The 20,059-nt window shown below is 33.8% G+C and overlaps 1 protein-coding gene across 3 annotated transcripts in view; it reads right to left on the bottom strand.

Annotated features, from left to right (window-relative positions):
- Positions 1 to 16,746: 16,746 nt before the first annotated feature.
- LOC149770913 (uncharacterized) overlaps positions 16,747 to 20,059 on the bottom strand; it is an 88,695-nt gene continuing 85,382 nt past the window's right edge. For all 3 annotated transcript variants that reach the window (XR_016418433.1, XM_089948993.1, XM_089948994.1), the window contains one exon: positions 16,747 to 19,603. Coding sequence is in view for 2 of the 3 variants with exons in the window: in XM_089948993.1 (XP_089805119.1) it covers positions 19,522 to 19,603 (82 nt within the window). In the remaining variant the exon portion in view is untranslated. The remainder of the gene's footprint in view (positions 19,604 to 20,059) is intronic.

Raw genomic sequence — 20,059 nt, 5'->3', positions numbered from 1 at the left:
TTTTTAACATAGCTTTAACAATTTTTCAGTCATATCGCTACGATGTCTGCATTGTGGCAGTTTATAGTGATGTCTAACACTGGGGCATCATGCCGCAGACATGTAGCATGATGTCCCACCCAGTCACATTATCCTGACACTGGGCCGACCAGTCCTAACACTAAGCTCTTAATGCTGAGCACCAAGCGAGGCAGCTGTTAGTACAGTTTTTGTAAGTCTTTGGTATGACTCGGCCGGGGATCGAACCCACGACCTCTCGCATCCGAGGCGGACGCTCTAACCACTAGGCCACCGGAGCGGTGTTCGGGGCTGTTTGAATGGGATTTTTTCGTATGGGAGAATGAGCTTTCGAAAGTGCCAACAACACGTCTTTTAATGTTTGTCTAAACAAGGAGGCAGTCATTTTCTTTTTCCTTTTCTGGCAGGAGAGTGGTGGTAGTGGTGTGCACTTCTTTTGGTTGACATCTTTCTTTTTTTGAGGAGCAAAAAGCACCGAAGCGAATCGCCTGACAATGGTGTTTATACTGGAATGCATCTCCATTGATTGTTGGTACGCCACATAATCTTCATGACGGGAATCACTCGACATTGAGGGGTTTGCAATTTTGACAGGTTTGACAGTTCTTGTTTGGATAAATCCAGTAAACTCTGTAGCACTCCCGATCTGTCTTGTACTTTAATCTTAGGTGAGGGTACGTTTTTTTGCAACTGCTGATGCCAGAAAAGAACAAAAGAAAGGTCGTCTCTGCTGAATACGTTACTTTAGAAACAGGTTTCAATTTTTTCACCAAAGGGGGAAAGACGCATGTCGAATTGGGTTTGGCTGGCATCACGAGCAACAGCAAAATGGAAGAAGCTAATGGAGACAATGTCAATGAGAGTCGTGGTTTAAGGGGGAAGGGTTTGTTTGAATAGCATTGCTTCTCTTTCGGGTAGAAGCTGTTTTCCTGTGACTTTTCTTTCTCTTGGGACTTTTCTTTGTCTATGGAAATGACTTGGTGATACCACTCTATCTTTTTGCAACGTCTTTTGGAGAGGCTTCTTTCTTGGGGCTGGCTGCTGCTGAGGCGTTTGGATCTCGTTTTAAGAGGGAATGAATGATGACACCTCATAGAGAGCTGCTACCTCTGGGTCTCATGATTATTTGCTTTCTGGTTTTGAGTATCAATAATGGGATCTACCAGTTGGGACAAGCTACTTTATGTTTGTCAAAAAGCATTTGGTTTCAATGATGCCTTGATGTAATCGACGCACTGTCACCGTAAACCATTGTAAAACTTCCTTGACATTGGCTTCTAAGACATGAGCATGCACTTGTGGAATTTGTTGCGACTAATGCCGTACAGGGCTTGAATCAATCTGCTGGAAGATGAGACTGAAAGTAAGTCATGTTGACGATTTGCGAGACAGACAATAAGTGTCGGAGGCTTTTATAGTTTTTTTAAGCTGACGGGGACATATAAACGACTGGCCCGCCTTCTTGGCACCAGTCGTGAAACAGATGGGTATGAAATTGCAAACAATTGGATGTGATGGGTTTTAAATCCACGAGTAAATAGATGTGAGGTGTTTAAGTGGCATAGTCTTATGCATAATTTAACTGAGCAGTTCCTAACTGTTCGCTAACACTTGTACTTGAGATTTCTCTTTGGCACTTTTAAACGAAACCACGGAATGAGCATTGATACTGATGTATGATGGACTTTACTTTGTTTAAACAAATTTTGGGGAATGTAAATGACACTGGCATTATTGTGATGCACATTGCTTGTAAACCAAAGTTGAATTTCTTCTTCGTCTTATCCTAACATGTCACCGAATATGACCAGATATGTTCCACTCATGTCATACACAATCACGTCGTCTTTGCTAGGAATGCCTCGCACAAAGACGAATGATTCTCTTTGACTTTGTTGAAGGATGTGATATGCCGATTTCCACTTTTTGTCACACCACGTGATGCGTTTGGGATCGATTATACGTTTGATAGTCTCTAATTGTTCTTCCCAGAATGGCTTTCCATTCCTGTTGATGTCAACTACAGTACTGTGTCCTGAATTTGGTTTTGCTCTGTGCGAGTTTTGCTACCACTATGATTAATACGGGTTTTAATGTCACATTTATCGCTTGACGTTTTAAATCCAATTTTTTTCTGGGATCAATTACAAATGGCTTAGGCAAAGTCAGCCACTTCTTGTGTCCAGGGATTGAAGCCAACATATTTCCAGTCCAATACTGTTACGTGTTTAGGAACGAATAAACAGTAACACAGTGTGTGTGTGTGTGTGTGTGTGTGTGTGTGTGTGTTCGTGTGTGTGTGTGTGATTTGGATTTTCAACGTAGCTTTACAATTTTTCAGTCACATCGCTAGGATGTCTGCAGTGTGACAGTTTATAGTGATGTCTAGCACTGGGGCATCATGCCGCAGACATGTAGCATGATGTCCCACCCAGTCACATTATCTTGACACCAGCCCGACCAGTCCTAACACTAACCTCTTAATTCTGAGCGCCAAGCTCGAATAAACAGTAACACAGAAAGAGCGAAAACAACAAGCTTTTTAAAATTTTACAAATAATTTAGTTTCCTGGACAATTTTGTAAAAATGAAAAAAAAAAAAGAGAAGAACTTACGGTTTCAAGAATCAAATCCAAAAATAATTTAAGAATATTCCACGAATTAAATTGGAAAAGTCCTAGAAATAAATGTTCTAATAATTTCAAGTTCGAATCCTGATGGAAAATCCAAGATGGATGACGACTTAAGCTGTAGTCAGTGCTGTGCTTATCTACAGTTCCTTGTAGAATTACAAATTATGGCACTCCGGTGTTAGAAATTCAAATTAAATCTGTAAGCAATGTCTTTCCAAATATTCTGTGTGAGCACTCCTCAAAATATTTCTAGAGAATCAAAAATTAATCCTTTTGAAATCCAACTGATCTGAAGAATTATTATAGCTCAAATCTGGCTACAACAAATTAACTTGACATCAGTATGACAAGCCCCAAAACTGAGAAATCTCTCTCAAAACAAAGATTATGTTGTATCATAAGACGGTGTTTCGAAATTCCCCCAAGTTGTGAAATGGGGGGGGGGGGTCACATAATCAGACCAATGATTTGATTCCCAGAATAAAAATAAAAAAGTGTTTATTTCTTAACCCGCGTATTCCCATCAGTACCTTGACAACAACCAATCATTTTAAAATAAAATAGAACTTTGATCAACATCTGTTGTTTACAATCTAACAGTAAAGGTCAAACAATTTTCTGAAAAAGTATTATCTCTAGTAAATTAATTTACATTACAATGGCATGTAAGAAAAATAAAAATTTAAAACTGACAAACAATTAAATTAATGTGTGTGTGTGTGTATATATATATATATATATATATATATATATATATATATATATATATATATATATATTAAATCAGACATACGTAGCAATACATCTTTCCAATTGGTTCGTAGGTCACAAGCTACACACACATCTTCGTAAGCATCCAAAGTCGATAAAGGTTTACGAATCCTTTCTTGACATAGTGGTTGAGAATTATTGATATGAGAACGCAACGCTTTTAACAGAGTGACTGTCTTGTGTACATGTACAGGAGAATCCATGATGTCCTCCTAGGTACTGTTCATAAAAAGTCCACAAGGAATCTGCTGGCAAATGAAATGCCTGAAATCTGGTCACTAACACGCACTCCACATAACATCCTAAATTCAAAGGAAACAGTTTTTGTAAAAGGTTTTGTTAATCCTCCAAGTTCTGAATACTATTATCAACTTCCTTCCACGGAATCTGTTGCAACGCTACCGAGGTCGTGACATGTCAATTAGCTTTTATACCCTCTTTTCTATTGGTGACAGAAATAGCATCTTCGAAGAAACAGTCTTGGCAGTGTCATGGCTAATAGCCTCCTTTATATTTGTGACTGAAGTAGTATCCTCCAAGAATCAATCTTCCTATACTTTGTAACATTGTTTTAAAAAGAAATGGATGGATGAGGTTTTGTTTGCGTTTCTTTTATATGTTGTCAGACTCTTTATAAATGCGTTTTCTCAGCTCCAGAGGTAGATTCTGAATGTGCACTTCGATACTAGTCATTCATATCAATGTCTTTCTTTTGGAGGTAATAGATGTACTTTTTACACAGGGTCTCCACTGTCGAACCAGATTTTCTTTTAGTTACTAACTAACACCACATGTCACACAGAAGTTACCTCTTGAAGCAATACTAGTTCTTGTAAACGTTTGTTGTAATCCTCTAAGTCTACCTCTGGAATTCTGTGTAGTATTGTCGCCCTGTAAGTAGAAGCCATAGTATCAAAAGCATTCTGAACCTCTGGTAGTTCATCAATGTCTAACCATTTGAAAACTTTCAAAACAATCAATACTCTTATAACATTCAGGTACCAGTAGCTGCAACATCGGTGACGTAAAGGATGCAAATGTTCTTTGCGTCTCACTTGTACCTTGACAAACTTTGTGTAAATGCATTCTCTCGACTCCAGAGGCAAACCACAAAAGTTCTATTGTAAAGTATCCATGAAGATAGTACTTAGGGAACACTAAAGGAAGACAGTGACAATGCGGAGATCATCTATAATGCTCCAGGTAAGCCGTGTCCATTTGTCCCCACTCGTGAAGTGACATATCGCAACTGAAGCACTTGACTTTACCCCCTTCTCCCAAGTGGATAATTCTTCGGGCATAGGTCCTCCCAGATATTTAGGCCACTTTCCTTTGAACGTTTGGAATCGACTTTTAAGCTAACAATAGCCAGGCAAAGCTGCAGGGAACAAGTATTCTTCTTTCGCGGGTGCATTTCAATGAGGTGGTGGTGATATCCGAAGCAGTTTCCTCAGAAATAAATAAGATCCATAGGAAATAGCATCTTCGAAGAAACAGTCTCACTGTATCACATCGACAATGAAAACCAGTAAGGAGGCAAGGTGTGCGGTAATGAGTGGCATTGCTTTCGTATCCGTAGGGTTTTACACCTGCAGTTTCACTTTCAATTGTAGTAGAGAAGTTGCCATGTCGTACTGAATAGATGATGTCGCAGAGAACGGCATCGATGCAATCGCAAGACACAGCATAACACTCAAATTTATTACTGAACTTCAACACCTCGTTTTCTTGTGTCTGTGTGAAATGGTTCATCTTTCTAGCTATGGGTTTCTCCTCGTAATGTAGTGCCGGTCTTGGATGTCTTCCCCTTTTATTCCAGTCGTAATAAAGTCTTGGTCTTGTAACTCTTTTCCTTTTTATGACTAGTTTTGGAAGTCTTGCTTTCTTTCTTCGTGGACAACAGTACAGCCAGTACCAACTTCTTTTAGATACCGTCACAAATGTATCGTAGTGTGAACCTTGGAAAAGACATATAAGGGTAAGGACAGTGCGGAGACCCTCTCGCATACACCATGATAGCTAAATCTTTATAGATACATAAATCCATATCTCTGTGCATTTGGATGTCCATTTCCTCTTTATGAAAGTGTATTCCCATCAGGTTTCCAAACTATAATTCCATCTGGTTTTTAATTGTAATTCATTCATTTTCCTATGAAACCAGATACAGACTTACGAATCGAAACCCAAATCACTCTTATCCAAACAATTTTTTCCACAAAATACTGAATCAAAACATTCTTCATCTTCATCTCATGCTTCGTTAAAAAAGCATTCGCTTCAAGAAGATCATTATTTATGGCAAGCTCATGCAATTCGTCCTTATTCAAATATTCTAACCCTTCTTCACTTAAGATTTCATTGTAAATCTTTTTGGTTTCACCTAAGATTTCTCAAATATGTGAAATTCAGATCTTTAGTAGGGACAATGAAAATTCTAAAACAAATGTCAATTTAAAGTGGTAAAGCAATTTTAATTTCCATGAAATATTCTAAAGAACTTCTGATCTTCGACAATCGTCCATTCTATCTTTTCCCCTTCCACTGATTCGTTTGGCTGCAACTTTAAAATATCCAATGACATCATCGCATGATGCAGGCGAAAATCTACTATTCCTGTTTTTATCACGGATTTTCGGTCGTATCTTCCTACGATGGTCCAGAGAGAGAGAGAGAGAGAGAGAGAGAAAGAGAGAAAGAGAATTTGCTGACACTTTAGTATTAAATAATCCGTTTTAGAACCTTGTTAATCGGTTTTATAAAATGGGAGGGGACCAAACAAAAAAGCATTAAATAAATTACAGAACTATGTGCCTCCTAATCAAATAATGTACCATACAATCTTGTCTGAGAGAGAAAGAGAGAGAGAGAGATATGAAATTATGTACCTTGTTTAATTTATTTAGAAAACATAGATTACAAGATTACAAATATTTTTCTCGTTATTTTTTTACGTCGCTATGATTAATCAGTGATTTAGAGCATAGATGTGATAACCTACTGTTGAAACATAGCCTTATGTGAAACAATGTTTATATATGCGTAGTAATGCGCCATTGGTAGTTCAGAATTTGATATCCTTACAGTATTCGTATACTGTATCAAATTTATTTATACCAAAACTTTCAAAGCCTTGACATTTTCCTGTTATATATACAATAATTAAAATTTAAATAGCTCTGAGCTCTTGGTCATCAATGTCGACGGTCTAGGCATATAAATAACTCGAAGTGGAAAGTACAAAAGTTTAATAAAATATAACGAATGTATTCAATAATTCCCTTGAGAAACTTCTCAATCTCAATTTCTTTTTAACAATTACAACCAATGACCTTTTAAGAGCTGCCAAGTCTCATCACAGGCATTTAACAGTCTTAAAAGAGTGAGTGTTTCCATTCCACTGTTGTCTCTGTTACTCATCTGTCTTCCTCTTGTCCTCTTCGGCACTTCTGATACCCTTGCCAAAGGACTCTCATGTCACTTGGACATAGTACACAATTAATTTTACTATATGTTCTCTACATTTATTTCTCAGTACTGACCTTTCCACTGTGTGACAATCAATGCAAATCATATGTTAGTCTAAAATACCTTCAAAGATGACTTCACGGTCAAGTTCTTGTCAAAGGTTGACCTGCTCTTTTTTCAGATGATTACTGTCAACATAACAGCATGTAAACAGAACACATATTTCACTTCTGGATCATCACCAAGGCCTTATTACTCACTGTGCACTGTCGCCAAAATACATACAGACAACAACACCCTGAGCTCATATTATCAAGAATAAACAGTTACCTTTAAATCCCTACCAAAAATGCATAAATAAAACTCTTCTATCACCACCAAAATGAGAGAGGAAAAAATGTTCTAAAAATGGACTAGAACTACATTCGTGGGTACTGAACTGGAAGTATTAATTGTGATGTAATTCCACGTGCCCTTCGCGTCTCATCCATGTTTCCACTCTTTGGGTGTCAGGCCTCCAACTTCGACCCAGAGAGGTTCCTGTATAATTAGAATTACGTATATTTTTGTCTCCTTACAATACTTAGGAAAAATTCACCACACTCTGACATCAGAATAGTGGCGAATAAATTAACAGGTCAACTCAGATTGTCACATCTAAGTATTCTATACACGCATTGTTCTATACTAATTGTGCTATAATAATAGTATTATTAATGAATTTTAATGCATACACACATTACTAACTTCTAGATATACAAAACTATCATCATCAATAGCAATTATATGCATTTGCCATCCTACAAATTATAAAAGACACATACAAGTATATAAATACCATATATATGTGTGCATAAGAAAACAATTACTAACTCTGCGTAATTCGTAATCTAGGTATATGTTCATATACTGATAAGCAATCACAAGTTCAAACACAATTTTCTGATAAATTCAGTTTTGCATTACAATGCAAAATAGTAGCAAATGACACAATCCACGTAGATTTCAGTCCAACAATCTACTATATGTAATATTGTATCAATCTTACAAATTCCTATTTATGAAAGTAATATAAATATTCGAGTGGAGATAAGTTACTTTAAGGAACCTTTGTTCTCAAATTCAAACCTAAAATTCCAACGTGAATTCCTTCCTGCCTTTACGAGTGGCAACTTAGCCAGCTCGGAGTACAGTCTAATGGCTCTAAATTTCCTGTGATCCTCCCTTAGTGAGGTTAACACATGCACTGATTTTAAAATAGATTTAGTTCGAAAATAAGCGGCTTGCTTGATTTGAATCTCTCAGTTTTGATTGAATGTGGTCTAGTCTTTTTGAAACTGCCTTGATTAATATAACACTTGCTTGTTAGTCTCTGGTTCTCATTTTCCTACAGCCTGAAATTTGCTTTATGTTGCTAGGAAAGTCATGGGCTGTTGCAACAAACGCCCTGTCTATGCAAAGGAGTTCTTAACTACGTTCTAAGAAAGAGACTTAGACGAATTGACTTTGAAGAGTATGTATACAGGAGGCATGTGCAAATTTTCCCACAACGTACCACACACACACACACACACACACGTATATATATATATACATGTGTGTGTATATATATATATATATATATATATATATATATACACACACACATTGTATTTAGGCTTTTCTCCATGATTATGACGACTATGTTCTGAATATCTGTATTTTGTACCTAACCTTTCCCCTTAATCATGTTAATGGTGTACCTGAACAGAGGCATTTATTTTGAAAGCAACATAATACATAGTTAATATTTCTCTATGAGTGTGGATTGAATATTCAGATCATTAAGAATTTAAAAACTGCTTACGTCAATTTGAGTTAAAAATTTAGTCTTGAATGTGAATTTGGAAATTTCCATAATGGAACTTTTCTATTAAGTGAACACTGTTTCCAGAAAATGGTAATGCCAACCTATGTCAAGTAAATATGTATATGATCTTGTATACCGAAGAATTATTCATTCTCGTCTTAACATTCGAAGCAGAAGCAGTCTTATTCTTCTGTTCAAGTTTTAATTTGGTTGGGTTTACTGATTTATTTAAATTATTATTCACTTGAATTAAAAAGTGCTCAATAATACCCTGAAGATACATACGGATCATCTACAACCTATTCCTACATTTTTGGAAACAGTTTAGCGGAATAATGAAAGACTTTGTCTGTCCCTTACCAAAGACCAAGTCAGACAACTAATACTTGTTGACAATAATGTATCCATCCACAAAGTTTCCCAAGGTAATTCCTTTGAGGAATATTAAAACACATACAAAAAGCTTTGATAAAGTTTTGTACACAATTTGGCCTTCCTAAATCTAATATGATCATGGGTCAGATTACATGTGTGGAACTTTCCAGTAAGTTGAACATAAACTATACATCCAGCAATTTAAATATTCTGCCTATCACCCTCAAAAGTCAATGGGTTTTATAGCGGTTTGATCAAACATTGCTAATATGATTAGGTCATATTGCTTTGATACTGGAAAAGATTGAAACGAAGATATTCATTTACTGTTGTTTGCTTTTAGGAAGTTAGCTTGAAAATTATTAAGATAATAGTCCTTTTGAACAAGTTTTTGTATATAATGTATGTGGACCATCTAAGTTATTAAAAGTGAAACTTCTTTCAACTGAAGATACAGAAATTAATGTTCTTGACTGTGTTCCTTATTTCAAATATAAGTTGTCAAAGGCTTGTGAATTATCAAGAACTGATCTTCACTCTACTCAGTCAAAACTGAAATTAAAGTGTGAGACAAATACAAATGAAAGGAGTTTTCTTCCTGGTGAAAGAATTCTGTCTCTCTTGTCAATACCTCAAAATCCTCTTCTGGCTAAGTACTATGGTTCTCATACAGTTGAAACGAAAGTGACTTAACTTCTATTATCAATGTTCCTGGGAGTCGAAAACAAAAGCATCTTTGCCATATAGATATTTTAAACGAGTGTGTTAATAGAAATATGTATTTTAATATTGCAGTCATTTTAATTGTACCTGTTGCACACTGTGAGGATTTAAGTAATGGAATGCAATCGGACTGTTGTGAGTTTGGTGTAACCAATCTTCAGAATTCAGAAATATGAAATATCCTGTACCTGAAACTATTACAGCTACAGCCACAAGGAAAGAATGAATAAAAACATATATTATTTGAATATGAGCACTTGTTTTCAGATGTTCCAACACGAAAAAATAAAATCTACCATGATGTTGGAATTGTAGATTCCATACCTGTGAAACAGCGTCCGTACAGGATGAACTATCTCAAATGAAAATGTTTAAGAACAGAAATTCAGTATTTGCTGGAGAATGATTTAACAGAACCTAATAAAAGTGATTCAAGTTTGCCATGTATATTTGTGTCGATAACATATAATAATTTTCATATGTACACCTACTATAGAAATGTGAACAGTGTTACTAAAATATATTCATTTCAGTTGCCAAGAATCCCCAGGCCAGTTTGCTGAGTAAGGAAACCAAATTTCATTGATAAGTTAAAGGACATATTTAAAAGTGCACCAGTCCTTACTGCTCCAATTTCAGTCAATCATGTAAAATGTCTATAGATGCAAGTGATGTTGGGGTTGGTAGAATATTGATTCAAGAAGACGAGAATAGTGTAAATCATCTAGTGTCCTATTTTTTGAAAGAATAAACAAGCACCAGATAACTTATTCCACAACTGAGAAGTAACGTTTGGCTTAAATGTTGGCTTTTCAACACATTGAAGTGTATATATTTTCAGCTCCTTCTCCGATTATTGTATTCAGTGATCACAAACCGCTTTCTTTCATTAGCAAGATGAACAAAAAATCAGTGATTATTAAAGTGGAGTTTGATGTTGCAGAAATATAATGTTGGCATCAGACACATGAAGTGAATATGATCCAACTGCAAATGCACTTTCACGTGTATAAAAGTACGATGCTGCTTCATGTATATTTTGTGTCATTCATTTCCAGTAAATGGTAATTGTGACCTAGGTCAAGCAGAGGGGTATATAACCTTGTTTACCGAAGAATTATTCCTTCTTAACATCCAAAGCAGAACCAGTCTTATTGTTATGTTTACTGTTTAACTTGATTGTAATTATTTATTTGTTCAAATTATTATTTATTGGAATTACAAAGTGCTCAGTAATAGTTTTGGACTAAAACAATCATTTGGAATAATAGTGAATTCAGTCAAGTGCATTATTATGATGTATCAAAAGACTGTTAACACATCGTCACATTCCATGCCATAGGTCCATTAGCAAGTTCGAGACTTTTTCAATCTGTATTTTCTTTTTTAACTTGCATTTTTAATTACTGCATGTAAGAACTTGATCTATTTGAGCGGTAAGTTCATTTTTACAAGTTGCTAAAATCTTATGATTTATTAATTTTATTTTATCACTTCAACCAATCATATATCAATGGTATGAAGTTCTAAAAGATCAGATCATATTTTACTACAATTATTTTACTGTTGTTTTTATTTATACTTTTGGTTTTGTGTGTCAAATCATTGTATTTATTTATGCAACTGTAATAAATTATTGGTCTAAGGAGACAGTTTAACTTCTAACTTTATATCACCAGCTTTTAAGTCATCAACTAACTTTTTATTATCTTTCTCGTAATGTTACTTCGCATTATTTATTTCTGTAATTGTGAAATAGAGATGATTTTCCAGAGACTGGGTCACTTTTTTTCCACATCCCTATTTCAGGCAGATATATAACTGTTTATCTTTTGTTCAATTGGTTACAATTATAATGTTTGGTATTCTCAGGGTGAATCTCAGACGGTTTGGAAGCATGTAAAGTGTTTGATATTTTATCGAATTTCCTTGCAGATTAGTCTTGAGCATCTGAATCCTTCTTCTCGTCTTTTTCTCTCTGCAGTTTGAGATTTTATATTTGTTTTCCGTTTTCATTTGAACTTTGTTCTATAGTTATCAATTTACTGTCTACATTTTCCCTCCATTTTTTATATCTCTCAAATAATAATTCTCTAAATTCATTCACATTGGTGAATTAACATGCTTTTAAACAAGCCGCATGCATTAGCTAGTTTTGATGGATCACTTAAATTGGTAATACTTTCGTTGTTTAAGTTTTGTTCACTATTTACTGATTAATCTAGAGACTTCCTTTCTTCTGCAGATAACTTATCGCTTTAATGACATCTTTGTGAAATATCCTTTAGGCTATTTACATAATATGGGACATGCATTTCATGAAGCTCTACTACTGTTGTCTTCATCTCTAATGCTGATATTTAATCTCACTATTGTAAATGTTAGTACTTTCTTCCAATTTCCATTAGTATCGTATGGAACAAAAATGCTGCAAACATATTTCTGACTGATAAATACTCTAAAGAAGTAAACCAATGCCCAAAAAGTAACTTTTTGCTGTTATTGGTTTGAAGAAGGAAATCAGATTCAGCTGATTTTATAAAGATCTAACAGCTATTAAATGTGAGTAATTTGGAGTTATAGTTTGTTGTAATTATTAATCACAATTACCCAGATTTCTGAACTGTTTTAAGTTCTTATTATCAATGCTTTTGACATTACCTTTATTATCCGTCATTCCTTCCGACCATTTAATGTAGATTTAAGATAGTTTGAACTGTTGTTATATCGAAATATTGTTATAACCAGCCACAAAATCTATTTTCTGTGATGAGATTGATAATTTATTAGAAATAAAGCCTTGCTATAAAATTCTTTCATGCAAGAATAAGGGGACTGTGTGGTTTTGTTCTTTTAAGTATTTTAAGCATTATCTGATTCGTCTGAGCTCCGATATGGCTGGTCATTTATTACCAAATTATCTTATATGGTAGTAAATACTGCGCTATCATAATTAATTGTAAAGTTACTTAATGAAACTGGTATAACCAATTTTATGATTTTATTTAAAGAGGTTTGATGGTGACATTTCTGTCATTTTAATTAACTTCTTTAAAATCAAGCTGTAACCAGTTGTACAAGTCGAAAGGTATTGATGCTTTATAAACAGTGTTAATCATTGCCTTTGTCTCACTCTCTGCCATCTGTGTACTAAAATATAAGAACTATTAGAGCTTGTTTTCCCTGATCTAACATTGCTTACGGCATTCTGTTCTCTAAGACATGGGCTTATCTACTTGCTATAGAACATGCGACATATTCACTACAACTTTTTAGCTGTTTATAGAAGTCTTAAAGTTACTCTTCGAATTGAGTAAATTATTTAATTATCGCACAAATCCAAAGATCGTATGTATTTGTTCCCTGGTTTCCAAAATGTAATACTCATCTGTTTGATTTTTTAAAAAAAAAAAAACTTTTCTGCTTGTGCTTTTTAAAAGTCTTAAGAATGTTTTTCAATTTGTTTTCAAGTTCAACTCTCCGCGGACTGTCCTTAGAAATTCATCCACTCTCTACTTCAACATTTTCTTTGTAATTTACAATAAAATAATGTGGTCAAGATCACAAGTCGTTGCTTTAAGTTTTCTTCCATCAATTTTTCTTACCATAAGACAAACCATAGAAAGATCAGAGGTTAAGGGATCAAAATTGCTATTCATCTAGATCATCATTGGGAGTGTAGCATACCATATCAGACAATCTTCACAGTCAATACCACACATTAATAGTTTTAATTTTGCAACACAACTTCCTTTCTGCATCATGAATTTCAAACTGATTGTGTGTATTGGATGAAACTTAACATCACCTTTATGTTTCTTGAAAGCATGAATCCTAATCATCCAGGTCAAGTTCAAGGTCAGAAGTTAATATTTTGATTTCAGTCACTTTCCATTTTGCTCTATACCTTAAGAGTTGTGTTGCATCAGAAATTTAAAAAAAGGGGAAGTTCTGCCTCTGTCACTGAAAGGCATCTATGGAATACAACTTAGTGGGGAGATGGGGCAAAATCTGTTTGATATAGATTCTCCTAGCTGACTGATCATTGACTGAGCCTATGTGGCATATCAACATAGATGTCCTGAGTTTTACAAAGGACAGTAAAGAGGATTTTCTTTCCTGATTTATAAACAAATTCAACATCATGCCATTTTAAAAACAAATATAGTTTCCAGTGGCAGATCTAGGTGGAATTACCTTTTTAACAATTAGTGTAAAACAACCAGAACATTTCCTATAGTACCAGCAAAGTTTTCTTAACAGCTAGAAATTAAAAATGGTATGATACCCTTGAAACACTTAAAATGCACAAGCTTCTGGAGGCTTTACCATTTATGGTTTTCATCACCCAGACCTCTCACAAACTTGTTTGTGTCCCCCTTTCCCCCACAACTTTCTGGATCTGCTGCTGATTTCAACCTTGAAAGTTTTTTGTCCATGTTAACTTTCCTTAGTAACATTAACATCATCTTCATGTTATCTGCCTCAACCACCAGAAGATTTCTGACCAGTGCATTTACATTAGGCATGGACATCATTGGTGGGACATTTATATATTTCCCCTGGTCAGTACTCCACAGGAAAAAAAATGCATTCATTTAAGGAGTTATAGCACTTGAAATATGCTAAGTACAGCATGTACTGTCATGCCCCTGGCATGTACAACATGACAATAATTAATGCATATATATAAATCTTACAAGTTTGAAAACAAATATTACCAGGAAAATCTTTTGAGTTTTCTATTCTTGATTAGAGTAAACATTTTTTTATTTTACAAAGTACCAGCAATCTGTTAGAACTTCCTTAGAAATCTTCAAAGATTATAAGCTCTCAGTTAAAAAATTAAGTCCATGGTAAATATTTATTTTAAAAAAAACTTCCCAGGTTTTCCTCACTGGTTAGCCTGGTTATTGATGGATGTAATTTAGGTTATAGAGCATACAACTTGGCTTCATTTGATTTCAGATGTATACCTGTGAAAAGAATGCTAGTTCCAAATGGTCATTTCCACTTCCTTGATTTCAAATGTAAAATGGAAGAAAAAAATTAACTGATAAAAATTTACAGCTTTGTACAAGTTTTATTATTGATTTATTGCACATTTAGAAGTACTGTCTACTCTGGCAAAATTCATTTTCTCTATTTTAATAATTGCTAAAGTTAGTGTACTTTGGACAAGTTGAGGCTCATTTTTGGAGCACATAGAGCAACCATTTTATCAGCTATCTACTTTAGTGGTAAGTTTCCATAATCACCACATGTAAATAAATTTCAGTCACAATACATGAAAGTAGCACAGAGGTATGCCAACAAATTTTTTCTCCACTGTGCATGTTGCCAACACAAACAATTAAACCTTGTACCAACTGTCTCTCAGACGTACAAAATATCTGACAAGCAGGACCATGTCACTGCAATTTAATCCTTCAATAAAAGTTGATAGTTGATTGGCAAATGTAACAGTAGATTTCTGTTAACAAGGCAGGAGCAAAAGAGTGATTTTATCATGTTCACTTGCTTCCTGTGTTTGATGTGGATTTAGTGAAACTGGTGCAAATATGAAGGATGAATCTAAGTATATTAACTTGCAATGCTACTTACTTTTTTAATTCATTATATGCTATGGGTAATGTAAAATTGTATTGCTGACCTTATCCAGAATCAGTGACAGTTCTGTAAATAATTGTTTACCTTTCTCTGACTGAAGGACAAATATTAGGATTATTATCTTGGTCTGAGTCATGGACATTGAGTTAACCATGTTTTTTTTATAAATTTAGTAACAGACTTTCTAATTATAACTAAGATTTTATTTTATAAACATGTGGAATCTTTTAGGATGAAATTTTCATTTAAATAATAGTTATGTTTAGAAACTCCTAATTGTGACAAAGTTCAAGTAGAGGAACATAAAATCTTGTTTACTGAAAACATTATTTATTTATGCTGTGAGATCTTGAAGCAGAATCATTGTATTCAGTGCTTGATTTCAGCTGAAATTATTTAATTCAAATTAGTATTCTCTGGAAATACAATGTTTTCTATATAATATTATTGGAAAGACACATGAACTGGGAATTAAAGTGAATTTAAACAAGAAAACCTTGGATGATATTTCTGTGATTCAACAAAAGACAGTTGGCACATCATTACAATTCACATTGAGTACATTAGAGACTACAAGCCACTACAGGCATATCAAAACATTCAGTGATGGAATTTATTAGGAATACCATTTAAGATTACTCAAAACTGTATTTATTAGGACTTGAGTTAGTAATTCTAGGATTATTTGGGATTAAATTCACAATACTGTAAGTTTTTAAACTTTCCATTTTGTATTCTTCAGCAATAACTATCTGCTGAATTTTACAAAGCTTGTTGTTTCACACTCATTTTTATTACTTATTTTAAGACCATAGAGTTCTAATAAGTGATCAAAGGTAAACATCCATAAGTTATCATTTTGCATCTGCAACATGAATAAATCTTCTCTATCTGTACCTAATGTGCTCCATTTGTTGTGATTTCTTTTTCAACATACATGTAATGCTCTGATGGAGAATTTATGATTTAAAAACATAAAACATAAATAAAAATTAATAATTTCTCAAATTTTGATAACTGAACAATAACTGGTACAAATATGATCAAAGGTAAACATCCACAAATTATCATTCTGCATCTGGAACATGGTCAAATCTTCCTTATCTGTACCTATTGTGCTCCAACAGTTTTGAATTTTTTTTTAACATAAATGTAATGCTCTGATGGAAAATGATATGATTTTTAAAAATTACATAAATAAGAATTCATAATTTCTGGCACAAGAAAAATATTTACTTGCATTTAAATAATTATATGCAATTTATTAATGCATAAAGAATGAAGACAAAATGTTCACAATACACAATCAATATTAGTTTTATTTATTAAGCCTTCTGCAGTTACAAGTGGGTTTATTTTTTTTGCAAAGTGCTAAATGAACATTAAAGTTAACATACATAAATGTATCAGTTTTTCAACTGAAGAAAACAATAATATAGACTGATTTTGGAAAACATAATTATTATAAGTATTATCACATAAAAAGGTCATTTTATGTTTGACCTGAAAGGCAACTTAAAGCCATTTTGATTGGTCTGAATTTTTGCTGTTAAAGGAACATCAATCTTCCGCTCATCTTTGCTTTTCATGTCAACATGTAATGTAGGTATATTTACTCATCTTAGAATAACTACTAATTGTGCTAAATTTTAGTATGGTTTAAACAAAGACTATTCAATTCAGATTACTCAATGTTCTCCACATTAAAAGAGTTCCAGCTGATAATTATTGATCACTATGGACTTTTACGATGGTGGCCAGATACTTGATTGGATCATGAAAAGGAAATGTCAGGTCAAATAACAGCAATTAACAAGGTAATACATGTATGAACTTTTCAATACATGAAACTTTCAATGTGACATCAGAGCATGCGACACTGAATCTGGTTTATACTGGAAATTAGGCTGACCTCATCCAAAAATATCCACATACTTCAACATTGATATTTCCATTTCCATTTCTCAAGGCATATATAAAGACCTTCAAAGGAATATAAATCAATGAGGATTGATATAAAGTGAATAATCACCATTTAAATGCACATGTAATCAAATTCTAAAAAATGAAATAGTTGGTATGAAATGCATGCGTAACCTGCATGACGTACTTTATCAAAGTACAGAGCATGCAAAACATGGTAGAACAACCATCTATTTATTCATAGGGGTAGAACATTTAATCATATCAGCTTGAGTTGATTTTATTATTGCCTTCCTCCCATAATGTCATCTGGTGGTACAGTGCCAAAGTTAAAGACAAGGGACAAAAATATGCATGCAGACAATATTAGAAAATGAGGACAATTATAGCATTATAAACTTTAAATAATAATGGCCACAAAACAATGACATACTAGTTAATAATACTATAAGGCTCTCACACCAGTTCTTATGCAAATGTGTGTAAATGAGGTGATACAAATTAAGACACCTGTTTTCCAAAAAGATTTTGAGCAACAACTGGTAAAAGGATTATTGTTCTTGCATGCAAAGTCTGAAATAATGAACATGACCTTCTTTGTAAGCCAAGGTTCTGATATGTTTACCCTATCTACACCTTGGCAGACTGAGCAAATATTTTAGTGAAAAAGGTAAAAGTTGGAAAAATACCAGTGTTGCCAAATCAAAATATATCATCAACAATTAATTTGAATTTTTTTCTGGTGCCCCTGTTGGGCTATTGCCCTAATCATGTACTTAGCGTGCTTAATGGGTAATCTGGCCCTGATCATATCAATCGGATGAAACAATATTTACAATGTTTCAAAATACCAATGTCATATGCATCGTATGGATAAGGAAGAAATCACCTTGCAGACATTGCACACTGGCTTTGTGTTGGTGACAATTCAGGGTATTTTACAGCCCATAGAAAATACAACTGCAGAATACAGTAATGGCTAATTAGGCTTGATGTAATCATTATACAGGTGATCAAATATCAAAATTAATTAGTAAATATCATACTAATATTTACATCACAATTGTTATCCCAGATTTTCATTAATTAGTGACAATTTATAAAAGATACGACATAGTCAAAAATATACCAGTATTGATGTGAACCTACAATGAATATGTTAAGACAAAGTAAAGCTCATGTGACTACAGCTATTGAATTATTTTGTTTGTTCAAAATATTAGCTAGACTTGAATAAATAAAAGAACCTAAATATTTAACAACAAAAATTTAACTGGTCTCCAAAATGTTTTGAACACTTTATAATTAGTATGAAAATAATGCACACAAAACAGGCAACTCCGCTATCAATTGTATGCAGGCTAAATATTCATTGATGAGAAGCTTATATATGTGGATGGCAGGCAAGATATTAGGATTCATTCTGTTTTAAATTTGTATCCTGGGTTATTGTTCCATTAGGGGTCATTTCAGTAAGACTTATTATGATTTGTAAAGGTTGCAAGGTTTGCATTATGAAATTAAATAAACAAGAAAATAATATATTTCAAATACAACACCAACTAAATTTAACAAACATTGCTGCAAAACTAATAAAGTCATATATATATATATATAGATATATATACACACCAGACAGAACGGTAAGTGCTATCCCTGGATTCTATAGGAGAATGCTTGATAAAAGTAGGCAGAATTAATATTTAATACAAATAATACTATCACACAGGTAAGAGAATTTTTAATTCACATTCTATGGAGATTCAAACCCATGTCTGCAGGTAGATGGCACACACACACACACACACACACACACATATATATATATATGATAGTTTCAAGTCTAGTGTTAGTGTTAACTTACAAGTACATTAAAATAAACAATAACATGGACATGTATGCAAAGAATGATTTCCCTTATGATGCATACAAATCATGTATCTATTGTTGCATTCATACTTTGTTATTATTATGAATGACTCTATGTTGTCAGTCATCTGTTCATTACCAAGTTATTTTTCTCCCCCCACCCAAACACTGTATATAATGCTGCAAGTCTGCTTTTAGACTGCATGAGTTTCGCAAGACATGACTGCATATCAGTTCTGAAACCATAAATGATACACATCTGCAATGTCTGATTCACATCCATCACAAGCTTTCCTCTGTGACTCCCTTCACAGCCAATTCCTCCATTACACGATCCAGATAAGTTGCATCAGGATAGCCAAATCTGTAAACAGAATAAAAAGCCACTGACAACTATGTCATATACTGTATGCATGTAATTTTACACATTTCTCAGTGTTCATGAAATTTCAGATGCACATACTTCTAGAAAAACAAGTTACTGAGCAAGTGCATCTTCACTCAGAATACAGCAGCAATAATATACTTCATGAACATTTATAATCTCTGCCCTTTAATTTTCATACCATATTATTGTCTGGATCTGTGCCTATATGTCTATTTTTGGTACAAGATATAGATTGTTAGCTTCATTTGAATGAACACCTTTCATTCCTAATATGTATGTTATCTGCAAAATGACAAGAAAAATGGAAATCATGCATCCCAAATAAAATGCTCTCTCTATAATGCTTTTCATTAGATCCATAAAATTTGGAAGTTTATAGTGAGATAAAACATTTTTAATCATACACAAAAATACACAAATGTGTATCTGCTG

This window comes from Sinohyriopsis cumingii, unplaced genomic scaffold (assembly GCF_028554795.1).
Source record: "Sinohyriopsis cumingii isolate HCF-2022 unplaced genomic scaffold, ASM2855479v2 utg002220l, whole genome shotgun sequence".
NCBI classification, from domain to species: domain Eukaryota; kingdom Metazoa; phylum Mollusca; class Bivalvia; order Unionida; family Unionidae; genus Sinohyriopsis; species Sinohyriopsis cumingii.
The sequence above is the reverse complement of the archived record's forward strand: the minus strand, read 5'-3'. Positions and strand labels throughout refer to the sequence as shown.